At 39.7% G+C, this 21,451-nt stretch overlaps 1 protein-coding gene across 1 annotated transcript in view; it reads right to left on the bottom strand.

Annotated features, from left to right (window-relative positions):
* Positions 1-21,451, bottom strand: part of LOC122871793 (aryl hydrocarbon receptor-like) — a 91,918-nt gene that overhangs the window by 58,519 nt on the left and 11,948 nt on the right. Inside the window, exon 2 of the mRNA XM_044187179.1 lies at positions 20,023-20,210. Coding sequence (XP_044043114.1) covers positions 20,023-20,210 — 188 coding nt within the window. The remainder of the gene's footprint in view (positions 1-20,022; positions 20,211-21,451) is intronic.

A 21,451-nucleotide genomic window follows, 5' to 3' on the forward strand; every position in this document is an offset into this window, starting at 1 on the left:
GTGCGATAAAGACAACCGTGCAACTTCTTTAAACTATAAGTTAAAGTTGTTTAGCCAAAGTAAACCCCCAGATCTTGACGCATCCCCGTCTCATGATCAAATGAATTAGTAGATGACGGCCTTAACGATAAGCCCACTCATTGAATATACGGCATTAAGAGCTGCAATGATTAGTCGATCGAGAAAATCAATCGGCAACTATTTTGATCATCGATGACAGGAAATAAACACATTAGAAATAACTTCTCTTTCTTATGTCTTTCATCATCTTGTGAGCCGGTAATCCGATGTTACCTGTTAAGAGAGAGTTAAAAATGTTTGACTACAGTCTATATGATTGATTGGTTTACGTTGCTATGGTTACAAGAGTGTAGCAACAGCCTGCGTCTGCTTCACCTTATAAGCTGCAGATAGGGTATCTGCAGCTTTACCTCTATTTCTATGCTTTTATTTTTGCTCTCAGTAACCTGCACTGTATTTGACATCGTTGTGAAAAAGTGCGCAGAAATGAACCTGTTAATGAAACTGATTCTGGTTCCGATGTAAAAGCGATTAAAGATGATGCACGGCAGAATACTTCACACAATGATATGATGTGAAACACAACAATCATTTAAATGGCTTCAAGATGGCGTACTGAAATAAAAGAAATACATCAATATTGCTTAAAATGGCTTCTTTTTTTACGTCTAAGACAGAGATTTGTGGTCCAGTTTTATCCCGTCAGATCAAAGACGCTGTAATTTTAATTAAAAACATCCTCAGAGGTAGTCAGACATCAACAACTCAGCCAACATGTGTACTGGCTGAAAAGTTCCACCCTGAACAAGAAAAAACATAAAAATGCCTCAAAAAGCAAAAGAAACAAATCAAGATTGATAACAAGTTCCCCTGTTACTGCAAGAACTGCCATTACGTGAATTATCGTCATTGTTGGAAGGCGTCTCTGACCAATCGAACCGCTTGGCAGGAGCTTCTCGTTATATAAAGGGACATCCATCAACAGCTTGCAGATTATCTAATGAAAGGAGATGCTAACTTTGACCGACAGATTTGGGTCGATAAAAGGGAAGTGAAGTCAGGAAGCAGCTTGTTCCTCTGAGGAAAATGAGATCATGACAGCTCAGTAACTGTATCCTGACTCTGGAAATGTCTGCACTACAACACTCTTTTAAGAAAGTGTTCTGGATAGTAAAAGAAGGCCGCGATTTAGCTTTGAATCACAGGAGCCATAATGAATCCTTTTCTCCTCATACAGTGGCATCGAAAAAACTGAAACAACTGGAAAATCCCCTAAATTGAGTCTGAAGCCTGCTGATATCCATGAGACTTCTCAGCAATGATGACTCACCCGATATTAACATGTGGTCAGTGAGAAAAATGTCTAAATTCCCTGAAGGTGCAAGAACACGACCTTAAATTATATTTTCTCTCACCTGAGATACCTTTTTTTAGAGCTAGATCTTCTAGTTGACGCAAGAATCCCACTATAAGGTCAATTAGCAGACATTCTGGAGCTGTTGATCATGTTACATGATCTTCATCAGCAGATGGGACTTTGCCCAGTTGTCATTGAATTGTAAATTATAGCACTTTATGGACCTCTCTCATCCATTTTGGCTTTAAAGTTTAAATTTATTAGAGCTGCAATGATCAGCCGATTAGTCAGTAATCGATTATTAGTTTTGGTTTTAAAATGTGAGGCTTTGATGTGTTTTTGTCATGTAGTTAACTGAATATCTTTGGGTTTTAGACATTATGTCGAATAAAACAAGCTGTATGACCTTGAGATGTTATAACTATTTATATTATATATTATATTTTGAGACATTTTATAGACCAATCGATTAATCGCTTAGTTGAGGAAATAATCGGCAGATTAATGAAAATAATCGTTAGTTGCAGCCCAACAGGTGAAAGTTGATTCTTGACTTTGGAAACAGCAGTTGACAGCTGATAGATTTTCTAGACTTTAAATTTTTCGAGTGCAGGAACAAATTTTTCAGCTTGCTAAGTGCTAATAAGGCTACAGGGTTTTAGTAATTAATTAGGAGCTTATAACAATATATAACAATGGGATAACAACTGATAATACAATATTATAGCATCTAAACAAATCTAGAGATGCTTAAGCTGGTGTGTTCAAATTTATACAGCCACCTCTGTTGCAGAGATTGACCAGTGGAAAGTTAGCATGACCCTTAGTCAGAACGGCCACATTTATCAGAATAAGTCCCAGGTTGAAAAATACTGGAATTTCTCTTTCAAATAACTTTGCAGTGGATTTTTACTGATTGAGCGTTTGCGTCTACTTTTCCCAACTTTGAAAACCTCAAATCGTTTAGAGGAGTCATCATCCAGAAGAGAGAGAGAGAGAGTATATTTCAAGCTTTCAGTTTTACTTTAAAACCATCATCATGAGCGAGTAGAGGTGTTAAAAAACAACAGACAATAATGAGTGTCAGCTGTAACTGAGAAAATGTTCATTTCCCCCAGACACCATGACACGCTGCTCTGATTAATCACTAAAAAGCAAACTTATGATGTGACTGTGACAGATCTGGATGACTTAGTCACCAATGTAGTCACTGAATATGTGGCATTTGCTGTTTGATGCAGCGCATTCGCTCTTTTTTTAATGATATTGTTCAGAAAAACGTAATAATGTTTGCTAACATTGGTGGAGTTGGACTTTATTTCAGACAAGGCAGCGCATCCCTTGCTGTAGGAAACTATGCTCAAGAGGATCTATATTTTAGATTTTTCCCCCTAAAGTGAGTCAACTCATGTTTCCAAACAAGTTTGAGGACTTGCATTGACTTTTCTACAGAAAATCTACCTTTTACAGAAGGTTTTTAAGGCTTCCACACTACATGAGTGCCAAAAAAACGTCAGATTTTGGGGTCATGACAAATAATAGACCTCAAAGTTCAAACTATTTAAGTTAGTTTTGTATTTGCTGATGACTGCTGACACTTTCCTCTTTCTTCTCTGCTGTGTCAAACTATAACTGCAACAGAAAATGCAATGAAATGCAGTAAAATATTTAAATCCACCGCTACGTGCATCGGGGAGAGCTGGGCGAGAGTCTGCTGGTTTTCACTCCAAACGAATCACCACAACACCAGAGGCTCATTTTATTAATTAGCTGCTGCTCTCGGGCTGAAGCTGTGGTAAAGATTGAAATCAGCTGCTGTCGTGTGTGAGTGGAGAGAAATCCTGCAGGCTTTTGGCTTTTAGAGGGCAAGCTGATCCTAAATGTTCAGTTTTGTTTTTTTACATTTGGTGTCTTAATAGCATTCTGGCAACTTTGCTTGGGTCTTTGCTCTGTATTTTGATCAAATCTGGACTGACAATAGGATATATTTTGTGTTCCTGTGTGCACTCAGAGAAGAGAACAGCAACGGAGAGTCACATAAAAGTGCAGGCCTACAGCACATGATGTCCTGCGCTTTTTTAAATAACAATGCCTGTCTTTTTGGCTAATCCTAGCCCCATTTAGCCCCGTTTGGCCCCGGCTGTGGCTAGATCAGAGGTTAGCAGACATCTTTCTCTCCACCATGATTTCGCCCCAGGCGCTTCCTCCCACCCTGACTTCCTCTGACAAACATTACTTCCTGTAAGACACAGAGGAGAGATTAGTCAACGTGTTTTACAGGTTTCCCCCGATTAACTGAGAAGCACGTGGAGCTGCATGCCTGGCCAAAGCACAGATCGATCTGAACTTATCTGCTGCTTTTCATTAAACTTTGGGCTGTTCTTTCAAATCTCCACTATAAATTTGACTCTTTCGCTTCTCCTGCTGTTTTATTTTCTTGACTTTTTCTCAGTTTTTCTTTGTAATTCTGCCATTTTATTCAGTTCATGTCATTCGTTTTGATGCTTTAGCCTCAATGTCTTCTGTGTATTAACTAATGTGTACAAAATCTGCTGCAAGAATAAAGTTTTGTTGTCTTACAGAGACGACAGAAAGCTTCTGCTGGGTTTCATATGTGGAGGCTTTCGGTGAACGGTGCTCTGTGGTTTGGGGTTGTTGCTTTCATTGAAAGCTCTCAGACCCTTTTCACCGAGCTTAAGCTGCATTTAACTTTCTAACTTTTCATGCAGGTTCATTGAGCTTCAGGAGCAAAATGTCTGACTTTAGTGTGTAAATCTGGTGTTATATAACAAACCATGAACCACAGAGTGCAGAGAGTAAACTTGTTTTCATTTCAGCATTTCATTCACTAATTAGCTCCTCCTGTCTGACTGAAGGTGTGTTGATCGTTGACTGACAGCTGTTGTGTTTTTACACAGTATGCTTGTCTTGCACCCGTCACACATTAACGGTTTCCTTTCAGGTACAACACGTTTCATCACTGTGTGTTTGTTCGGATGTTTATGCGAGATTTGTGAGGACAGCTGAGCGGGCAATGCAAATCACCAATTTGCGTAGCGGAGATTAAAATCTCGACACGGATCAGTGGAAGTATCTCACCTTGAGCGAACAACAGAAACAAAAACATGATGACAAACTAAAACATAACCAGATTTTACTACTACTCCTCCTACATAGACTCCTGCAGCAATTCATCACCGAAAAGTGGATCTGTCAGGTGTTGGACACGACAACACACGCTGTTTTTGGAGCTGGGAATTGTGGGTAAAAAAGTGAGTACGTGTTTAGTCACTGACGGCGAGCAGACAGATGAAAGAGAAGGGGGTTGTTTCATTGTTTGCCAGCTTTTATGATTGTTTTCTGCATGTGGAATAGAGCTCGGCACAGAAACAACATCATGGCACGAAAACAAAGTGCGCCTACCAGTAACAGATGATGTCACTGATAGGAGAGTAGGATAGTGTGATGAAAAGGGACGAACATGTGTGATTGATTAGTGATGCCTGGCGTGTTGCCACAGAGACCTGGACTGTGTAGGATGTGACTGGATACAGAGATGTTTCCTTAAACTCTCTGGTCAGAGGAAATATACAGTAGTAGCCACTGTATGAGTTTGTTTACCCTACATATATTCTGGTTTATTCCTGTAGTCACATGCGTCCTGTAGCCAGTTATTTTTTAAATCTGACAGAGTAAACAAAAAGTATCCAGTCTGACATCAGATAATTCCTCCAAGCTTGTTATTGTTGGAAAAAGAGCAAAAGCTAAAGCTGCACTAAACAGCCGAGAGAGGAAAAGGTTTGACTCTAGGAGACTCCATTACCCAGAATCCCAGGGGCTGTGGTGAGGATTGTGTTGCACCAGCTCTTCATAAATCCACTGCTAAGTTTGAACTTAAAGGCCTCCCTTAGTTCGCAGAAATGTCTTTGCTAGTAAAGACTTTAGTAACGTGTAAATCGGTTGCTAGGAAACATATGTAGCACTGTCCAATCAAGAGCAACCGGCTATGTAAACAGGAAGTCACTGTAGCATTACAAGCTAGCATAACTTCCAAAAATTTGGAATTTGGAAGACAAAGAAGAAGATTAAGGTAAATAAATAAACAAAAGACATAGAAGAAGAATACTTTTGTTAGTGGTGGATTAAAAGTAAACAAAGAAAAGCAGGTAAAATACAGGTAAAAGTAAAAAAACAGTGCATGTTTCTGCTGATTTCTGCACACACACACACACACACACACACACACACACACACACACACACACACACACACACACACACACACACTCTTCCCCGGATGCCTGGGCAGGTTTCTACATGGCCGCCCGCCTGCTGTGTTTTGACTGCGATCCGCCGTGCAGAGGATCTGCAGGTCCAATGTTATCACACTGGACACACTGGAGACGTTCCAGGACTTATTCCAGGACCTTTCCAGGACGTATTCAAGGACTCACTCCACAACAACACTTCCCAAAGACATTTCTCTGCACTACAACCCTCCCAGACACTAAGTCATTGATAACAATCACCTTTCTGCTCATCTGTCACATGTCCCATACTGAATTGTCCCCTCCCTTCCTCTCTGTTCTGTTCTCTTCTAGTATTTTCTTTTCTGTTCTACTTAATTCGTGTTGAAAGAACCGGTTGGTTGCAGTGTTTTAAAGGTCTCTCTGTTGGACTTTGTATCTCCTGCCAATACAAATATTGAAGCTCAGACTCCACTGACACAAACCAGTTCTCTCTCTTTCTCACTTTTCTTAATCCTCTTCCTCTTCATTGAAAAACGTAAAACAAAAAAAAGAACTATGAAAACTAATCTTGGTCGAAATCTGAATGCGGCACACTTCTAGAGGGATGTTAATGGTTCAAGAAAACTTTTAAATGGAGCCAACATGGGGTCCAACTCCAGTCTTCCAACGATTATTTTCATTATTGATTGAATCTTCTCAGTCTAAAACGTGAAAAAAGCCTATCACAAGTTCCTAGACTTCAAGGTGATGTCTTCATATAGCTTGTTTTGTCTAGTAAACAGGCCAAAACCCAGATATATTCAATTTTTATGTCATATACAAACATATAAAACAGAGAAAAGCAGCATATTTTTACATTTGAGAGAATTGTTTTCCTCATAAATAATTTAAATGATTAATCAATTATTAAAAGTTTCTGTGGATTTACTAATTAATTAACTGACTAATCGGCATTGAAATAAATGCAAATCACACTGGAGAGTCTTTGTCTCGAATCTTCACATGTCCAAAGAGTATTTCTCTCAAAACTACACATTTTTGATGAAAATGAAGTTGTTTTCATGAAAGAATGATATAAAATGAATTTAAGAGTTTATTTAAACAGATAATTGTAGAGCCAAACACATAATACTGGGACAACATTGGCAGACAGTCTTTACAGTAATGGCAGTTGTCCAAAATCTTTTTTTTCTCTTTCATGACTTTCTCAAAATCTACTTGCGTTTACCAGCAGGGAAATTCCTTATCTGACCTCTGACCTGATTGTAATGCATCTCTAAAAGTCCCTAATATTCCAGGAAACAAAAAAAAAAAAAAAAAAAAAACCTTCCCTGACCAAAATCCCAGCCTTGATTTAGTTCTGCAGCAGCACTTCAGTTAGCCTCGTTTTGCCTCGGGACACAGGCAGGTCCCACCAAAATGCAGTTAAACCAGACATCTCTTCCCTCGCAAAAAGTGAATCTGCAGCAGGACTTACTTATGTTTTGGAGCCATTTTTATGTTTTTTGTTCTGCTTTACATGTCATTGTACATTGTGGCCGTGTGCGAAACCTCAGCAACAACAGGGAACGCCAACACCGGTTTGTGTCTGTCGACGCCTCATATCAGCCCAACAGCAGGAAAAAAAGCAGAAGAGGGAAGAAGTTGAGGCACAGCAGGGACAACGTGTTCAAAACCAAAGTCGACACTCCCAGAGTTCCTGTCCGTTAGTCTTAAAAACTATTTTACATGCAGTTTGGCAGCTGTAAGAGATAATTATACTCATTTTATTAAAAACTGTTCATGCCTATTGCAAATGTTCTGCAAACCATTTTTATGTGGGAATTTGTCAGAGTTTAATTCAAATTTAAAAAAGCAGGTACAAATCTGATCTCAAAAGTATTTCAGGTCAATTTTAGGGTAAATTTAAGCGTTTAAGGGTAAAAAATGATGAGGACGAAGGTTAAATATAACTCTCTTGGTCTGTTTTTTTATTTTGCATGCTCTGCACTTACTCTTTTTAACCTTGCATGCTGAATTAGTCAGCAACAGTTCAGATAATTGATTGTAGGGTTGGAGCTGGATTCTCGCGTGATCTCGGGAATCCAGCAAGGTAACGTGATTTGGGCAGCAGGACTGCTTACCACGTTCTCACGTGACACGAGATCAACAGCTTGTGGCGGTTATGCACCTCTAAGCTGGTTTGCCAACTGCCGCAGAAGAAGAGAGTTACAAGAAAACATGGAAGACAGTGAATTGTAAATACAGAGCAGGAGGCAACCGACCCGAGAAGAAAATAATCAAATGTGATGCCATGTCGCCCACCGTTAATTGATTGCTTATGTCATTTATCATGTAAAAATGCCAAACACTGGTTCATTGGTTCAAATGTGAACTTTCGCTGTTATATATTATTATTATAAAATGACTTTTGGGAGGTTTTGACTGTTTATCAGACAAAATAAGTGATTTGACGACTCTGGGAACATGTGATATAGACTAAATTAAGAACCGAATAATGGAAACCATTTGATTTAAGAAATAAACTCACCTAAACTGCCAAAAAGCTTTTGCCAAATGTATCTGCACTCAAGGTCTACTTACAGGTGCACACTTGTTCTGGAGCTTTCCACTGTATCGCACGGTCTTCACTGGCAGATGAAGTTGTCGTGATTGTTCTGAACACTTTTAAGACTTTTCATCCATGTTGGCTTAAAAGTTGAACTTGAAAGTTAATACTTGACCTTTGAAGCTGCAAAAATCTCCACTCAAAGTCCACTTACTGCTTGGTGCTGGAGCTTTTGACCATATCAAACGGTCTAATTTTTAAGCCAACATGGACAAGTAACTGGAGTGGAGATTGTTTTGTCAACTCTACCTAAATGCCCAGAGGTCTACAGTACCCCTTACAGCACAGTGACCCCTTGACCTTTGCACCTGCCTCCGTCCTCGACCATGAGACAGGTCAGAGGTCAAGCTAGGGGTCAGTGGAGGTCACAGGGTTCAGATAGAGGAAGCTCGATGACTTCAGATTTAATACTGACTGAGGCCTGAAACTGTCCTCTGGAAACACATCTGGAAAACGCATGGAGGGGGAAGGTGTGTGTGTGTGTGTGTGTGTGTGTGTGTGAGAGGGAGAAAATACTGAATGTGTAACATAGAAAAAAAGCAAGTCTGTATACATGCATGTGTGTGTGTGTGTGTGCGCTTCCTGAGGCCCAGCAGAGGAGGGAAGTTCAGCCGAGCTATTATAAGACCACAAATTACGGCTCTCCACAGCCAGAAAGCTCCTCTGCTGGGGCCTCATCAACAGCGCAATGAAGACTTCACTCCGAAAACCAAACACATCCACTCTGGAAAAATGTCGCAACGTCAAATTCATCCGGACTTCAAGAAACACAGAGGACCTTCATCAGAAACAACTATTTTGTGGTAAAATATCTCATTGATGATCAAAGAAAGAAAACATCCCAAGTAGACTTCTTTGTCTCGACAGTTGCCTCATAACAGAAAGCATTTTTTTTTATCTGCAAGTGTGGGCAGTGCAGCGGCTGTTCTCATTTCTTGTGAAATTCATTCACCTTCACACCTGTCATTACCACCGCCTCTCAGGTGTGCTTTCTTTATCCGCTGTCAGCCAAGTAAACAACTCCTCCCATGCAAATGATACAGCAGAAAGAATGAAAAACTTGAGAAAAGAAAGCAGTATTGTCTTCAGTTCTGTGACATTTTAAATTACATACTGAAACCCACTGTTAGACTTCTGCTTTTATTTTCAAACTATCTTTGATAATTAGTGTTTCTCTCTTCTTGTTATACAGCGGCTTCTTGTTTTTACTGCTTTCAGTTTACTTAGATTAGATGCAAAACAATTATTGATGAAAGATAAAGACATATAGAAATATTTAATATATATAGAAATTGCCAACAGCATATGGTTTGGGCATGGATGAACATGTCCTTTGGGCCTTTTGGGGTTTTGCATCCCTTTGTGGTTGTTTTGCGTCTTTTTGAAGTCATTTTGCATGTCTTTGTGGCCGTTCCGCGTATCGTTGTGGTCGTTTCGCGTCTCTTCGGACATTTTGTGTCTCTCTGTGGTCTTCTGAATGACTTTCCAACAAGTACGTGTTAACTCACTTCAAACAGAGGCTCTGGCCCACGAGCCCCCTGACCCCTTGGACCCCTTTGACCCCTGGGCCTGTGCGAGGTAGGCCCGTTCAGTAATCCATCAATGGGTTTGGGTATGTGTCTTTACATATATATGAACAATAATAGAGCACATTTAAAAAAATAATTCAAGTGACAGGCCAATAGAGCATGTTAAGTACTGTATGACTGCATATATGAAAAGTATAAAAACGTTTACATCGATTCTAAGTTAATGCAAGTTAAAATCTTTTTTAGTCACATGGAGGCAAAGAACGAAGAAGAAAAACAAAGACAGAAGAGACAGACAGACACACTGAGGATAAAAACAGAGCTGTTTTCTGAAGATGATGGAGGTCTGGTTCAGAAAATGTTCAGAGTGTTGAACAATGCCGGTGTTGTGAGCGTCGGCCATGGGATCGAACCCCCGGGCGTTTCCCATCGTCCCGTCTGCCTGGTCCTGCAGCTCGGCCCGGGGGGAGAGACGGGGACGAGAGGACAGACACAGAGCGCTCCTTTCTCAGCCACATCCTGCTGGAGCGACGCGGCGTCCTGGCCTTCCCATGAGCCTTTACACTCCCGGGTCATCTTTGTTCACTGAGAGGCATGCTGGGAAATTCACCATCAGACAGACTCTGACTGGCACGTTTGGTAACACCACAATCACAATGAGGGATTCACCATGGCCACAGACACTCAGTCTGTTTGTGAAACTGTGAATGTCTTTATGTCTGTTTCAGCAGACTCGCTCCTCGTCCCCAGTCTGATGACAAAAATGTCCCATAATGCAACATTCGTAGAAAACAGTGGAGTGTCAGACGGTGAAACATATTTTATTCGCTTTTTTTAACATTTGAAATTGTTGAGCAGTGCATGCTTTGCACTACTTCCTATTAATACACAATAATACACCTCGGTGTTGAACCGCAGTGCTTCTTTGTAACACCAAAAAGGGGTCAAGTACCGAAAGTTAGCGTCGAATGTCCGGTCAGATTTGTGATCTTGTTAATCTTGTTTGATTGGATAGTTCCTGCTTTAAATCAAATTTTAGACTATTTTATTTGGGCAAAGTTCTTGTATCGCTACTTGCATTGAGAACTTTAGGGTTTATTTGTTAAATTAAAAAAAAAATCTTCAAAGGAACAAAAAAAACCCTATTGATTTGTAAACTCAGGTATCGCATTAGCACATTTTAATACAGTATATCAACTTGTTTACTAGCTGCAAAAATAGTGCAGCTAGCTATCAACGTTAGTATATAGCATATACGTTCAGGTATTAGTACATATAAACACATTTTCGAACTGGAAAACTGTGTTTTTAGTTCACTTGAACTGTACATAAAACTGAATAAACTGAATTCACTTAATTTTCAGTCAGACACTGTGTTTATGTTAGCCGTTTTGTTTCTTTTGTTTGGTAAGTGGGGTTAATTTAACCAATCGGTGGCGAGTGATGCATCTGCCTTGCCAACGTCATTTTTAGTTGACAATAAAGCTGCGGTAGCTTTGAACAAGTATGTCCATTAAAGAGCTGTTATTTCTGTAAATCGATTTACAACAACTTGTACAGCTTTCTTGATCTCATCCACGCTTGTAGCCATTTTAATGTTTTTCTGTTACCATTTTTCTGGCTCTGGCCCAGGAAGATAACGTCTCCATCCTTAATTCAACCTACAAAGCTCTGGCAGACCTATCTGAATTACCCCCAAAAAAAATCAAAAATGTGGGTAGCCAGGCTAGCCATTTGTTGGCGCCAATTTGTGAAGACTGTACCGAACATGCACCTGCAGTGCAGCAAATGTATTACTTGGCTTTACTCATGCAGAATGGGAGGAATCGTTATTGCTTTGTGCTCTTTCTACTTGATAATATTCAACCAATGATGCTTTGTCCTGCTGTTTTTAACTCCCAGTGAACTGTTTCTGTGCTAAAAAACATTCATCACTAGTTGCAAATAGGTTTTAGTGCTACAATCAAACGCCTACGTCTGGGATATTGTATCTCAGTACATTTAAGTGGGTATGATTTGAAAGTTTAGCCAGTTTGGCAGGTATCCATCCATCCATTTAGATGTCCTATTGTACTCTCATTGTTTGATGATGTATTTGTTTGTCATTTTTGTAAGTCTTTATCACGGTAGATAAAAAGGTTGGCCAGTGTTTAAATGACAGTGGGGGAAGAATGTCTTTGTTGGCAAACACCAGGCTTTCCCAGCCTCGGAGGTCTTGTGGTTCATCTGAATTCCTCATGAAGAATAATCTAATTGAGAAACTCCTGCTGCCATCAGCGTCTGGACGGCACAGAGGCCACACACAGCAGCACAGTGCAGTGTTATAAGCCTGTGGACGGCTTCACCGAGCAGCTAACAAAGGATATGTTCATGTCTGTGCTTTGGGAAATGAAGATACAGAGCTTTCTTTCTCAGCCACTATCCAGTACATACAGTTTTTAGACCATTGTTAGACTTTTTTAGAACTTAGAGCTATGAATCAACATCTATCTGACGATCTAAATTTTGGGTTTGCCCACATGTTGTACTTCTGCATGGGAAATAAGCCTATTTTCGCAGATGCAAAGGCTGGAAAAGCTCAGTCTAGGCTCAAGGGCTAAGAATATCAAAGCCACTTCCTGCCTTGTCGCTGTCCAGGCCTGTTCTCCCAATATGATTTCACATAATATGTTCAACTTTCTTTCAAAAGTCAGTCAAAGTGGAGACTCACCTACAAAATGCCAACATTTCAGAGATAAAGATCTTTAACTTTAGGTCAACAATCATGCATTTTTGGCCTCATGTAACAGGTTTGTATGGATGCATATGAGAAGTATTTTCACTATTGATCAATCACTGGTTTCCAAACTGGGCTCCAAGGGGCCCTTGAGGGGGTTGTAAAGCAAAATGAGTGCTATTCTTATTTACTCTTTCCTCTGTTATTTCCCTATCTACAGAAAAGACAGGTACGGAAATTTAAAACTATTTATACCAACCTACATTTATCAACTCATGGCGAGTACAACTGATGGGATCTGCGTAGGAATTTGGGCAACCACAACAAACAGCTGAAACTATATATCAATTAAAAATAACCTGCAACAATTTTGGTAATCGAGTAATTGTTTTATCATTTATTTAACAAGTGAAAATGCCATGAATTCCATGATTCCAGCTTCTTAAATGTGAGTATTTACACCAATCCAATCCACCAGATCCATACTGACGCCAATACTGTCCTTGTTAAACCAGTCAGGTATCGGCCAGATGTGATTGATCCACATTAAATACAGTTTCATAATCAATGTATTTGTAAAATTCAGTGTTTCCACTAGGAGTTACATTCATTCAGTCACAGCAAGCAGCCGACTATTTTTTTTTAGGGCCACAGCAATCCCTGGTAAATAATATGTTCTTATTTATATTATCGGATCGGTACTTGCTATCGTTGGATACCTTAAATTAAGTTATCAATTTGGACAAAGAGGGAAAATCTGCATTTCAGTTAGGTTGAGAAAACGGGTTCAATTTAACAAAAAAATCTTGACTCGAGCAGCTGCGTTGTATCAGTATCAGTATCACCTTTTAAAATCACCTTGTAAAACTTAATTTTATGGACTTGCTTTTACATGATGTCTTTTATTTTATTGTTTTACCTATTATTTTTACCCTTTGTCCCTGTCCTTTTATCTTGTGGTGCCCTCTCCACTTTCAATCATTTCCTGACTTTCATGTCTGCTTAATAAACTTTTATGTTTAATGTTTTAAAACCTGCTCATGCAAAAAAGATTCATTATCACAATCAGAGAGAAGCAAAGAAAGAAAGAGACACAGGGAGAGAAATAACGGACAGAGGCTGGAACCTTTACCATATATTCCCTTGCATGAGAACTTGCATGTCTACTACAAGGTTAACACATACTGACAATCAAGTTCACAGTTACATTCACACCTATACGTAAATATTTCAACAGGAACTACATCACATTATGAAAGTAAACATTTTCTCAAAATGATCTCAAGAGCAAGACACACAGCAGACAAAAAAACGATAATCAAGAATGATAAAAGGGTGCCAGGAAATTAAGGGACACCTGGTTTCAGTAAAGCAGGCAGAGCCCACATTGCTGTCTGGATTAATCTAAAAAAGTGGACAAACATATTTTTCATTACATAATGAAAAAGTAAAACCTCAAAAGCAACAGTAATGAGGACTTTTAAATACTCTATACTTAAAGCCTGAAATGTGGATAATCACATGCACCACAATGCACTTCAAATGAAGTCTGATGCACTAAAAGTCAACCTTTGAAGCAGGAACGAAGAAGTAAAATTGGGGGACGTTTCGGTGTGTGTTGGAGGGTTTCATGAATGCATAAAGCCCCGAGTTGTCCTGGTGCAGGCCTGCCGTGCGAACAGGCCTCCCTGCTGTAACAACAAACTGGACTCCTGCAGCGTTTCTTTGAGGGGGAGAGAGGTGGAGGTGGGGGCGGAGGAGCTGTGAACTTCAGACGTAGGAGCCGTTGAGGAAAAGGCTGAACAGTTGAAGGAAAAGAGGCCCCTGGGTGCTGCAGGGGCCGCCACAGGAAATGGGTGGGGCTCGGTGGGAGGGAGGGTAACGGATCAGCGGCCAAGAAATGGGGTGAGGGTGGGGGAAGAAGTGTATGTTTGTGTGTGTTCTTAATAGCTATTATGAAAACTCAGATCTCTGTCCACTTCATGAAGTAAATGACTTTTTCCAGTATGTAACCTCCATTATACCTCCACACCCTCCATTCCAAAACCCTCCAAACCAAAGAGCTGAGCCCAGAAAAGACTAGCTGCCCCCCCTCTCTCAGACACACTCTGACCAGTCTCACAACAGGAAACCAAATTATAATGCAATGTAAAGAAACCTATTTGGAACATTTGAAAGAAGAAACGTAAAAGCCAGAGTAGATCAGAATGTGATCTGGCCCTAAAGAGAGACGATGAACCAGCAGAATATCTCTCTGCTGTCAGAGATAGAAAGCAAACAGATCCTAACCAAGTACAGCCTCAGTGACCACAAACTGCCAATCGAAACAGGAAGACACAAAAGATGTTCGACAGGTGAGGCTGAGACAGAGATGCACTTCCTCCTACAGTGTACAACATTCAATAAAATAAGGAACGTTTACTTTAACAAGTTCGACTGTGTAATCTCAGATTTCAAAGAGCGTAATGAGCTCTCAAAACTAAAAATACTCCCAGGAGAAGGAGGCAGGGCAGATCCTGCTGCCCGATATGTATCAACATGCCACAACCTGAGGGACAGTGAATGACCTACACACACACACACACACACACACACACACACACAAAAGGTTGCAATGATAATGCAGTTTCTGCAAGTCAATATTTTTTTATCTTACTTATCTGTATATATTCTAATAGCGCACGTTTTTATTTCACCCATGCTTTGGCAATGTTAACATCTGTTTCCCATGCCAATAAAGCCCAAATGAGTTGATGTAAAGAACAGTACGTCTACTCATCTATTCTCCTTATTGATTAATCTGTTCTTCACATGTAATAACTGTAATAATGTGTTGTATGCGGTGTGTTGCAATCAAAAACAGGATTAGTGGCTACGGGGGAAAAAGCTGTAAGAAAATAAAGGAACTAAACTAAGTCAGAAAATGACTAACCTGTATATTTCTGGGGAATCATATTTAAGTCGACTGTGGTTTCTTATCTCTGACTCCCACTAGCCTGGTTGCAGACCTCTGATTGGCTGCCCACATCTCCAATTTCTCAACGATTTAAATAGGTCTGGTCTTGTGTTGACGTCTGTTTAAAAAACAACCGATTTATCGGAGCTTTTTATAGGCGTGATTAAGAATGAGGATGTCATCTTCCTGTGCCAGAGCCAGAAAAACGTACACAGAAAATCAGTCACAAAATGGCAACAAGCGTGGATGAGATCAACGTTGTTTGTACTCCGTACCAAACTCTCTCTCCCCTCTGATTTTCTTTCAAAATAAAAGCACTGAGTGAAGCTGCAAGAACCCACAGCCTCACTCCACACGGACAGCGTAGTTTGAAAGTAACCAGACTCCTGGTGCTGCCTCCAAACGCATTTGTTCGGCCAACACTAAGTGATCAACACTGCCAAATAATTGATGACTCCAAAGCAACAGGCTCTGTTTCCTTTGGCAACAGGTCGAGGCTGAAACTCTCCTTTGTTTTGATGAGAACAGTAAAGAACACACGTTTTCTACAGATACGCACACATTAAAAGAGGCAATAAGTCAGTGTTTTACTGTCTCAGAGCACAAATAGACCATAACATGTCTGCAGGGGGTTGATAGGGTTGTTAGTCAATGCCAATGACTCATTGATTACTTGCCAGCGAGATATCTGGCTCATCTTGCAGCCTTAACAAAAACTCCCATTGATTCCAGTGATGAAGTCCTCATTCTCAAGCCAACAAAGTGAACGCTAGAGCAGTTTTATTATTTCAATAGTCAGGACTGGTGATATATCACCTCCTCACTAGACGTTTCTGTTGGATCTGTGCTCTGATTACCTTCTTTACTGCTTTGTGTTGGGAGAATTTATTGTTTGTGTCAGTTACAGCTGGTGAGAACTTTCTTAAAATGATGAGATGCTCAAATCGTATTAACCAACTGAGTAGTGAATACAGATTTATCTTACAAAATTTGAAATATGTTTGGTTATATAAACATTTACTAAGCCTGGCCTCTCCTGTTCTGTTAGGATGGGTTTGTTTTTAAGGACTTTTATAATTCCTTGCCAGCTACATTCAGAATTCCATTAGCAATTTAATCGAAAATAAAATCTGATAAAGATAGATAGTCCACGATAACACAGACTCTCATACGGTTTGTTGGTTGGTGCCATTAGCTTCATTCGGCTAAGTTTTTTTTTATATTTGTAATGATATTTGTAACCCAGCAGCAAACAAAAACAATGCCACACCAACCAAGAGTCGCAGCTAGAAACCAATAAGCAAGAGCTGCAGTTTTCTGCATTTCATGGACTGTCCACTAACTGATAGGTACTTTTTGGCACACTTTTTAGTGTTAGCCAAATAACTATTATAAAGAGATGATGTAGAGATTGTCCTTTTGTATTAGTTTTAATAGTTATTAATCCATTGGATAAGCCTCCAACTTCTTTATCTCTCCTGTCTCCTCTGTTTCACTTCCGTTATTTGTTGTCCTGTTATATGTAAACCAGAAAATAACAACAAAAAATGTAATAATAACTATTCGGGTAATCAATGATTATTTGTTCTAAAGTAAAAAATGCCTATCACACGTTCAGAGAACCCAAGGTGACGTCTTCAAAATGCTTATTTTGTCAGACCAACAGTTAAAAACCCAAAGATATTCTGTTTACAGTGGTGGAAGAAGTATTCAGATCTTTTAGTAAATTAACAGCAGCAATGCCACAGTGTGGAAATATTCTGTTACAAGTAAAAATCTTGAATTCAAGTAAAAATACAAATGTATTAGCATCAAACTTTATTTAGGTTCCAAATGTAAAAGTTCTCATTATGCATTATGGCCCATTTCAGAATAAATAAATATCATATCATTGGATTATAATTATTGACGTATCAGCATCACTATTGCACAATATTGTAGCTGGCTAATTTTAACTACTTTATATACTGCCGGGTAGCTTAATCTATAATAATACATCATAATTTATTTGTTGATTGTTGCTGAATATTAGTTATATTTTGTATGAATCTAAATATGTAAAAAGTAACCAGTAACTGAGGTGTGGTGGAGTAGAAGTAGACAGCAGCATAAAATGGAAAAACTCAAGTAAAGTACAAGTACAGCACAGTACAGCAGTAAATGTGCTTAGGTACACCACTGTTTACTTACTGCACAGTATACACAGCACATCATGTACAGTACATCCACACACTCTGAACATACATTGTGTACATTAGCATTTTAGCCTACAGCACAGAGCAGGTGTACTCTAATATGCTTTGGAGGTCGGCTCCAAATATACGGTAAGCCAGAAGGGCCAAATTTCACAGTCCTGCACTGATATAGCCTCTCAGCTGGTGATGACCACACGCCCCCTCCTCCCTTTACCGTAAATAGGAACCTTGTTTTTCAGGCGGTCTGGATCTAATCGCTGCTATTTTCAAACGAGGCAGCAGAACAATATGAGGAAGCTCGCTGCAAACTGGAATAACCTTATTGAGCTTCAAGTTTCCCTGCGACATGTTGACAGAAATAGGGCAGAATTGACTTTTTTTTAATAATCTACTGATCCACAATGGAGAGATTTGTCTTTTAAAAAGGAGGCTAGAGTGTTTGCTCTTATAAAACAAATCCTTCCACCACTATCCTCATTTCTTCTTCTAGTACTTCTCTGTAATTGTTGTAGAGATTAACAGTAACATTTGGAAAACAAACAGCAGGCTGGGAATGCTTTTAACCATGCTGGATATTCAAAGTCCCAAATGTTACTTTAAAAGCATTTATTCTACTTCCTTCCACATTATTCTAAGTTAAAAACCAAAAATACTGTATTTTTGCATTGTCTCTGGTGCTGTGAAATCTGACCACAGATACCCTTCCTTTCTAACTTCTGGTTGCTTGTGCTATTGGTGAATGTAAGAAAACACTGGAAATCAGCTTCAAGTGTGTATGAAAATGAATGCATGAGTGTGAATGTTAGAATTTGATTGCAGTCTAGACATTTGCCCTTTAACCATTTTAATGAAATGATCTACTTCCAGTTTCAGCCAAAGCAAAATTGAGGCAAGACTGGCATCTCTCAGCTCAATACATACAGGAAGTTTGACACTGTTATGTTTGTATCCATGCTTCTTCGTCTTGTTTAGGGCACTCAATGGGACTAAACCTGGTTAAAAAAAGGCTTAGAATAAACAGTTTTCTCTAGTGTGTTTGATTGGTTGAATGTATTTTAGTGGAGTTTCCATAAACTGGGTTTCTAGTACACACACAAAATCTGCCTACAAATATATTCTCATGTCATATGACCTACTAACATGACTTAATCAAAAGATGGATAATCTACAGAACTACTTCATTGGAACTAATAAAAAAACTAATTTCATGCTTTCCAAAAAATGTGTGTCCAACTTAGGTAACTATTAACTCTCTGGTGAGTTTTTCCTCAAACATCCCGACCTAATTGTGACTGACTGAGCCTTTGACAGATAAACACAGTTTTCCCCGCATTGTGATATGCCACACTCATTAAAGCAGCTATATTTTTACAATAACAATGTATTAAATGACAATGCGACGACCTGAAAGGTGTCGCTCGTAGTGATGAACTTAGAGAGAATTACCAGATTAATCTATACTTCTCATTGTTTAGCTGTCCGGCTGCAACTTTACTGTTTTGGTTCAGCCTCATAGCATCGCTTTCAGAGAAAAAGCTGTAAAAACCCACTGTACGCTACCTGCTCAGCAGCAAACAGCAGACAGACACAGTTAGAGACTAGCTGGTGAACACATTTAGCAGCTAAAGAGCCAGATATTTCCCTCAGGAGCTGGTGGAGACCAAAAACAGAGCTAACAGACAGGATATTGGACTGACATTCATGAGGTGGCCACAAACACGACTCCAAATGAATCATAATGTTGCTCGGTTCGCCACATCAACTTAAAAGATGATGATGTGTCAGCGTTAAGTTTAAATATGTAGCCATTTCCAGACACCTCTGTGATGGCAATTTAACGTGTCGGCCAAATCACTTTTACATAAGTCACGACAGCCATCTTACCAGATCGGACCGCCAGGGTCTGTATACATACATGAATATCCAGGAAAACGCTTTATATACAGCCCAACTGAAACTCCAACTTAACCTGACGTCATTCTGTACTTGCATAGTGTCAACCTTTATAAAGTAGGCAGAATTCTCTATCCAAACAATTAGGAAATTTCATGAAAGTGGTGAGAAAATTTTAAAGGAGGAGAAGAGAGGAGAAGGGTCATAAATGAAGGCTTTGACAGCAAAATAAGTTGTGATGCAGCCTTTTCCCAGCAGTGATACTGCATCCTCTCACACACCTACTCACACACTTACTGTAAATGTCATGTCTGAATAAAGCCCTAAGGAACATTAATGTAAAAGTCGCCTGCATCTGAATGACTCTTTTTCCTGGAAGGTTAAAGGTTTATATTAGAAATGTATAAACTTTTCTGACATTAGCAGCCTTTCGCGAGGTGGCCCGCATCTGCTATAAAATACTGCTGGAAACCCTGAAAGACAAATCTGGACACTGACCATTGAAGTAGCTCTTGACCTTCAGGTACCCGACGCTGAGGCGGAGCACAGACAGCTTGTCCAGCCGAGCCCTGATGTCCTCGGTGAAGGGCAGCAGGCTGGTGAGCTTGTCCAGCTCGCCGTTGAGCCGGTCGCGGTGGCGTTTGGATGGGTTTGACTTGACGCCATCGGGAGGTGGCGGTTTGGGGCTGCGGATACAGAAAGAAGACATCAGTAAAACACAAGACTAAGAAGGTTATTTTAGGAAGTATCGGAAATTAGCAACGTGATTTTAAAAAGAAGCTTGACAGAGGATCATAGACACTCTAGGATAGAAAATTGAAGAAGCAGCTCCGAAAACTTTTTCCAAATCCCAACTCCTTCCCTTTTTGGAAAGGTCGGTTTCTCTCGAGAGTCAAAGCTTGAGTTTGTGATTCAGAAAGGTCATGAAGAGTTTTACAAACAAGCTTGAGGCTAAATGTGTTCTGTGTACTGACGTGTGTGTGCGCATCAGTGCAACAGCAGCTGGGATAAATTGAGATGACACACAGATAACGCACCAGAGATGTGACACTGAAGACCACAACACGCAGCAGGAGAGACACATGGCGCTGGCAAAAGGGAAAATATCATTTGGTGTTGTTTATGCTCCTGCAACCAAAAATGTTAAGACACTGGTGCCACTTTTACAAAGGGCTGCAACTAACGATTAGCGATCAATCGTTAAGTCTATAAAATGTCAGAAATTCAAGGTGACATCTTCAAAAGTGCTTGTTTTTTTGGACAATCAGTACAAATCCTACAGATATTCCATTTATAATGTAACAAGACAAAGAAAAACAGCAAATGTTCACATTTGAGAACCAGCGAATTATTAGCAGAATAGTTGCCGATTCATTTAATGTTGATGTTTATGAGCTCTACTTAAAAACGTCTCTTAAAACAGTCCAAATTTAAGAATACTTCATTAATGAATAGTTATTACACTTTGCTCCTTTGGAGTAGAAATTCGAAAAACAGTCATGTCTACATTTGCATGGAAACTTGGCTACTGACAGTATACAGAGCTGCCAGGTGATCAGGGTTTGGTGTTTAAGTACTGGAAGCAGCATTAATGCGGCTGCATTTCTAAAAGAAAGCTGATTCTTTTAAAACTTCTTCAAACTAAGTTAATTAGGTTGGTATCCTCTTAATCTTCACTGTCTTCCTTCACTGTTATTTTTTCATGTAATCACACTAATCAATTCAAATTCACGTCCACACAGACCGAGTTGTTTTCCCTCACAGCTGCTGAATGCTGGGGATTAAAAGGTTTACAGAGTGGAAAATAACGGCGCCCGGACCACCTCGGCTCTCCAGAGGCACAGCAACAAGCTACCTGCCTGATCCGCTGTTGACATGGGAACCAGGTCAGCAGCCTGATGTCACCTGTTCCAGGACTTGTTTATCA

Source organism: Siniperca chuatsi, linkage group LG24, assembly GCF_020085105.1.
Source record: "Siniperca chuatsi isolate FFG_IHB_CAS linkage group LG24, ASM2008510v1, whole genome shotgun sequence".
NCBI classification, from domain to species: Eukaryota; Metazoa; Chordata; class Actinopteri; order Centrarchiformes; family Sinipercidae; genus Siniperca; species Siniperca chuatsi.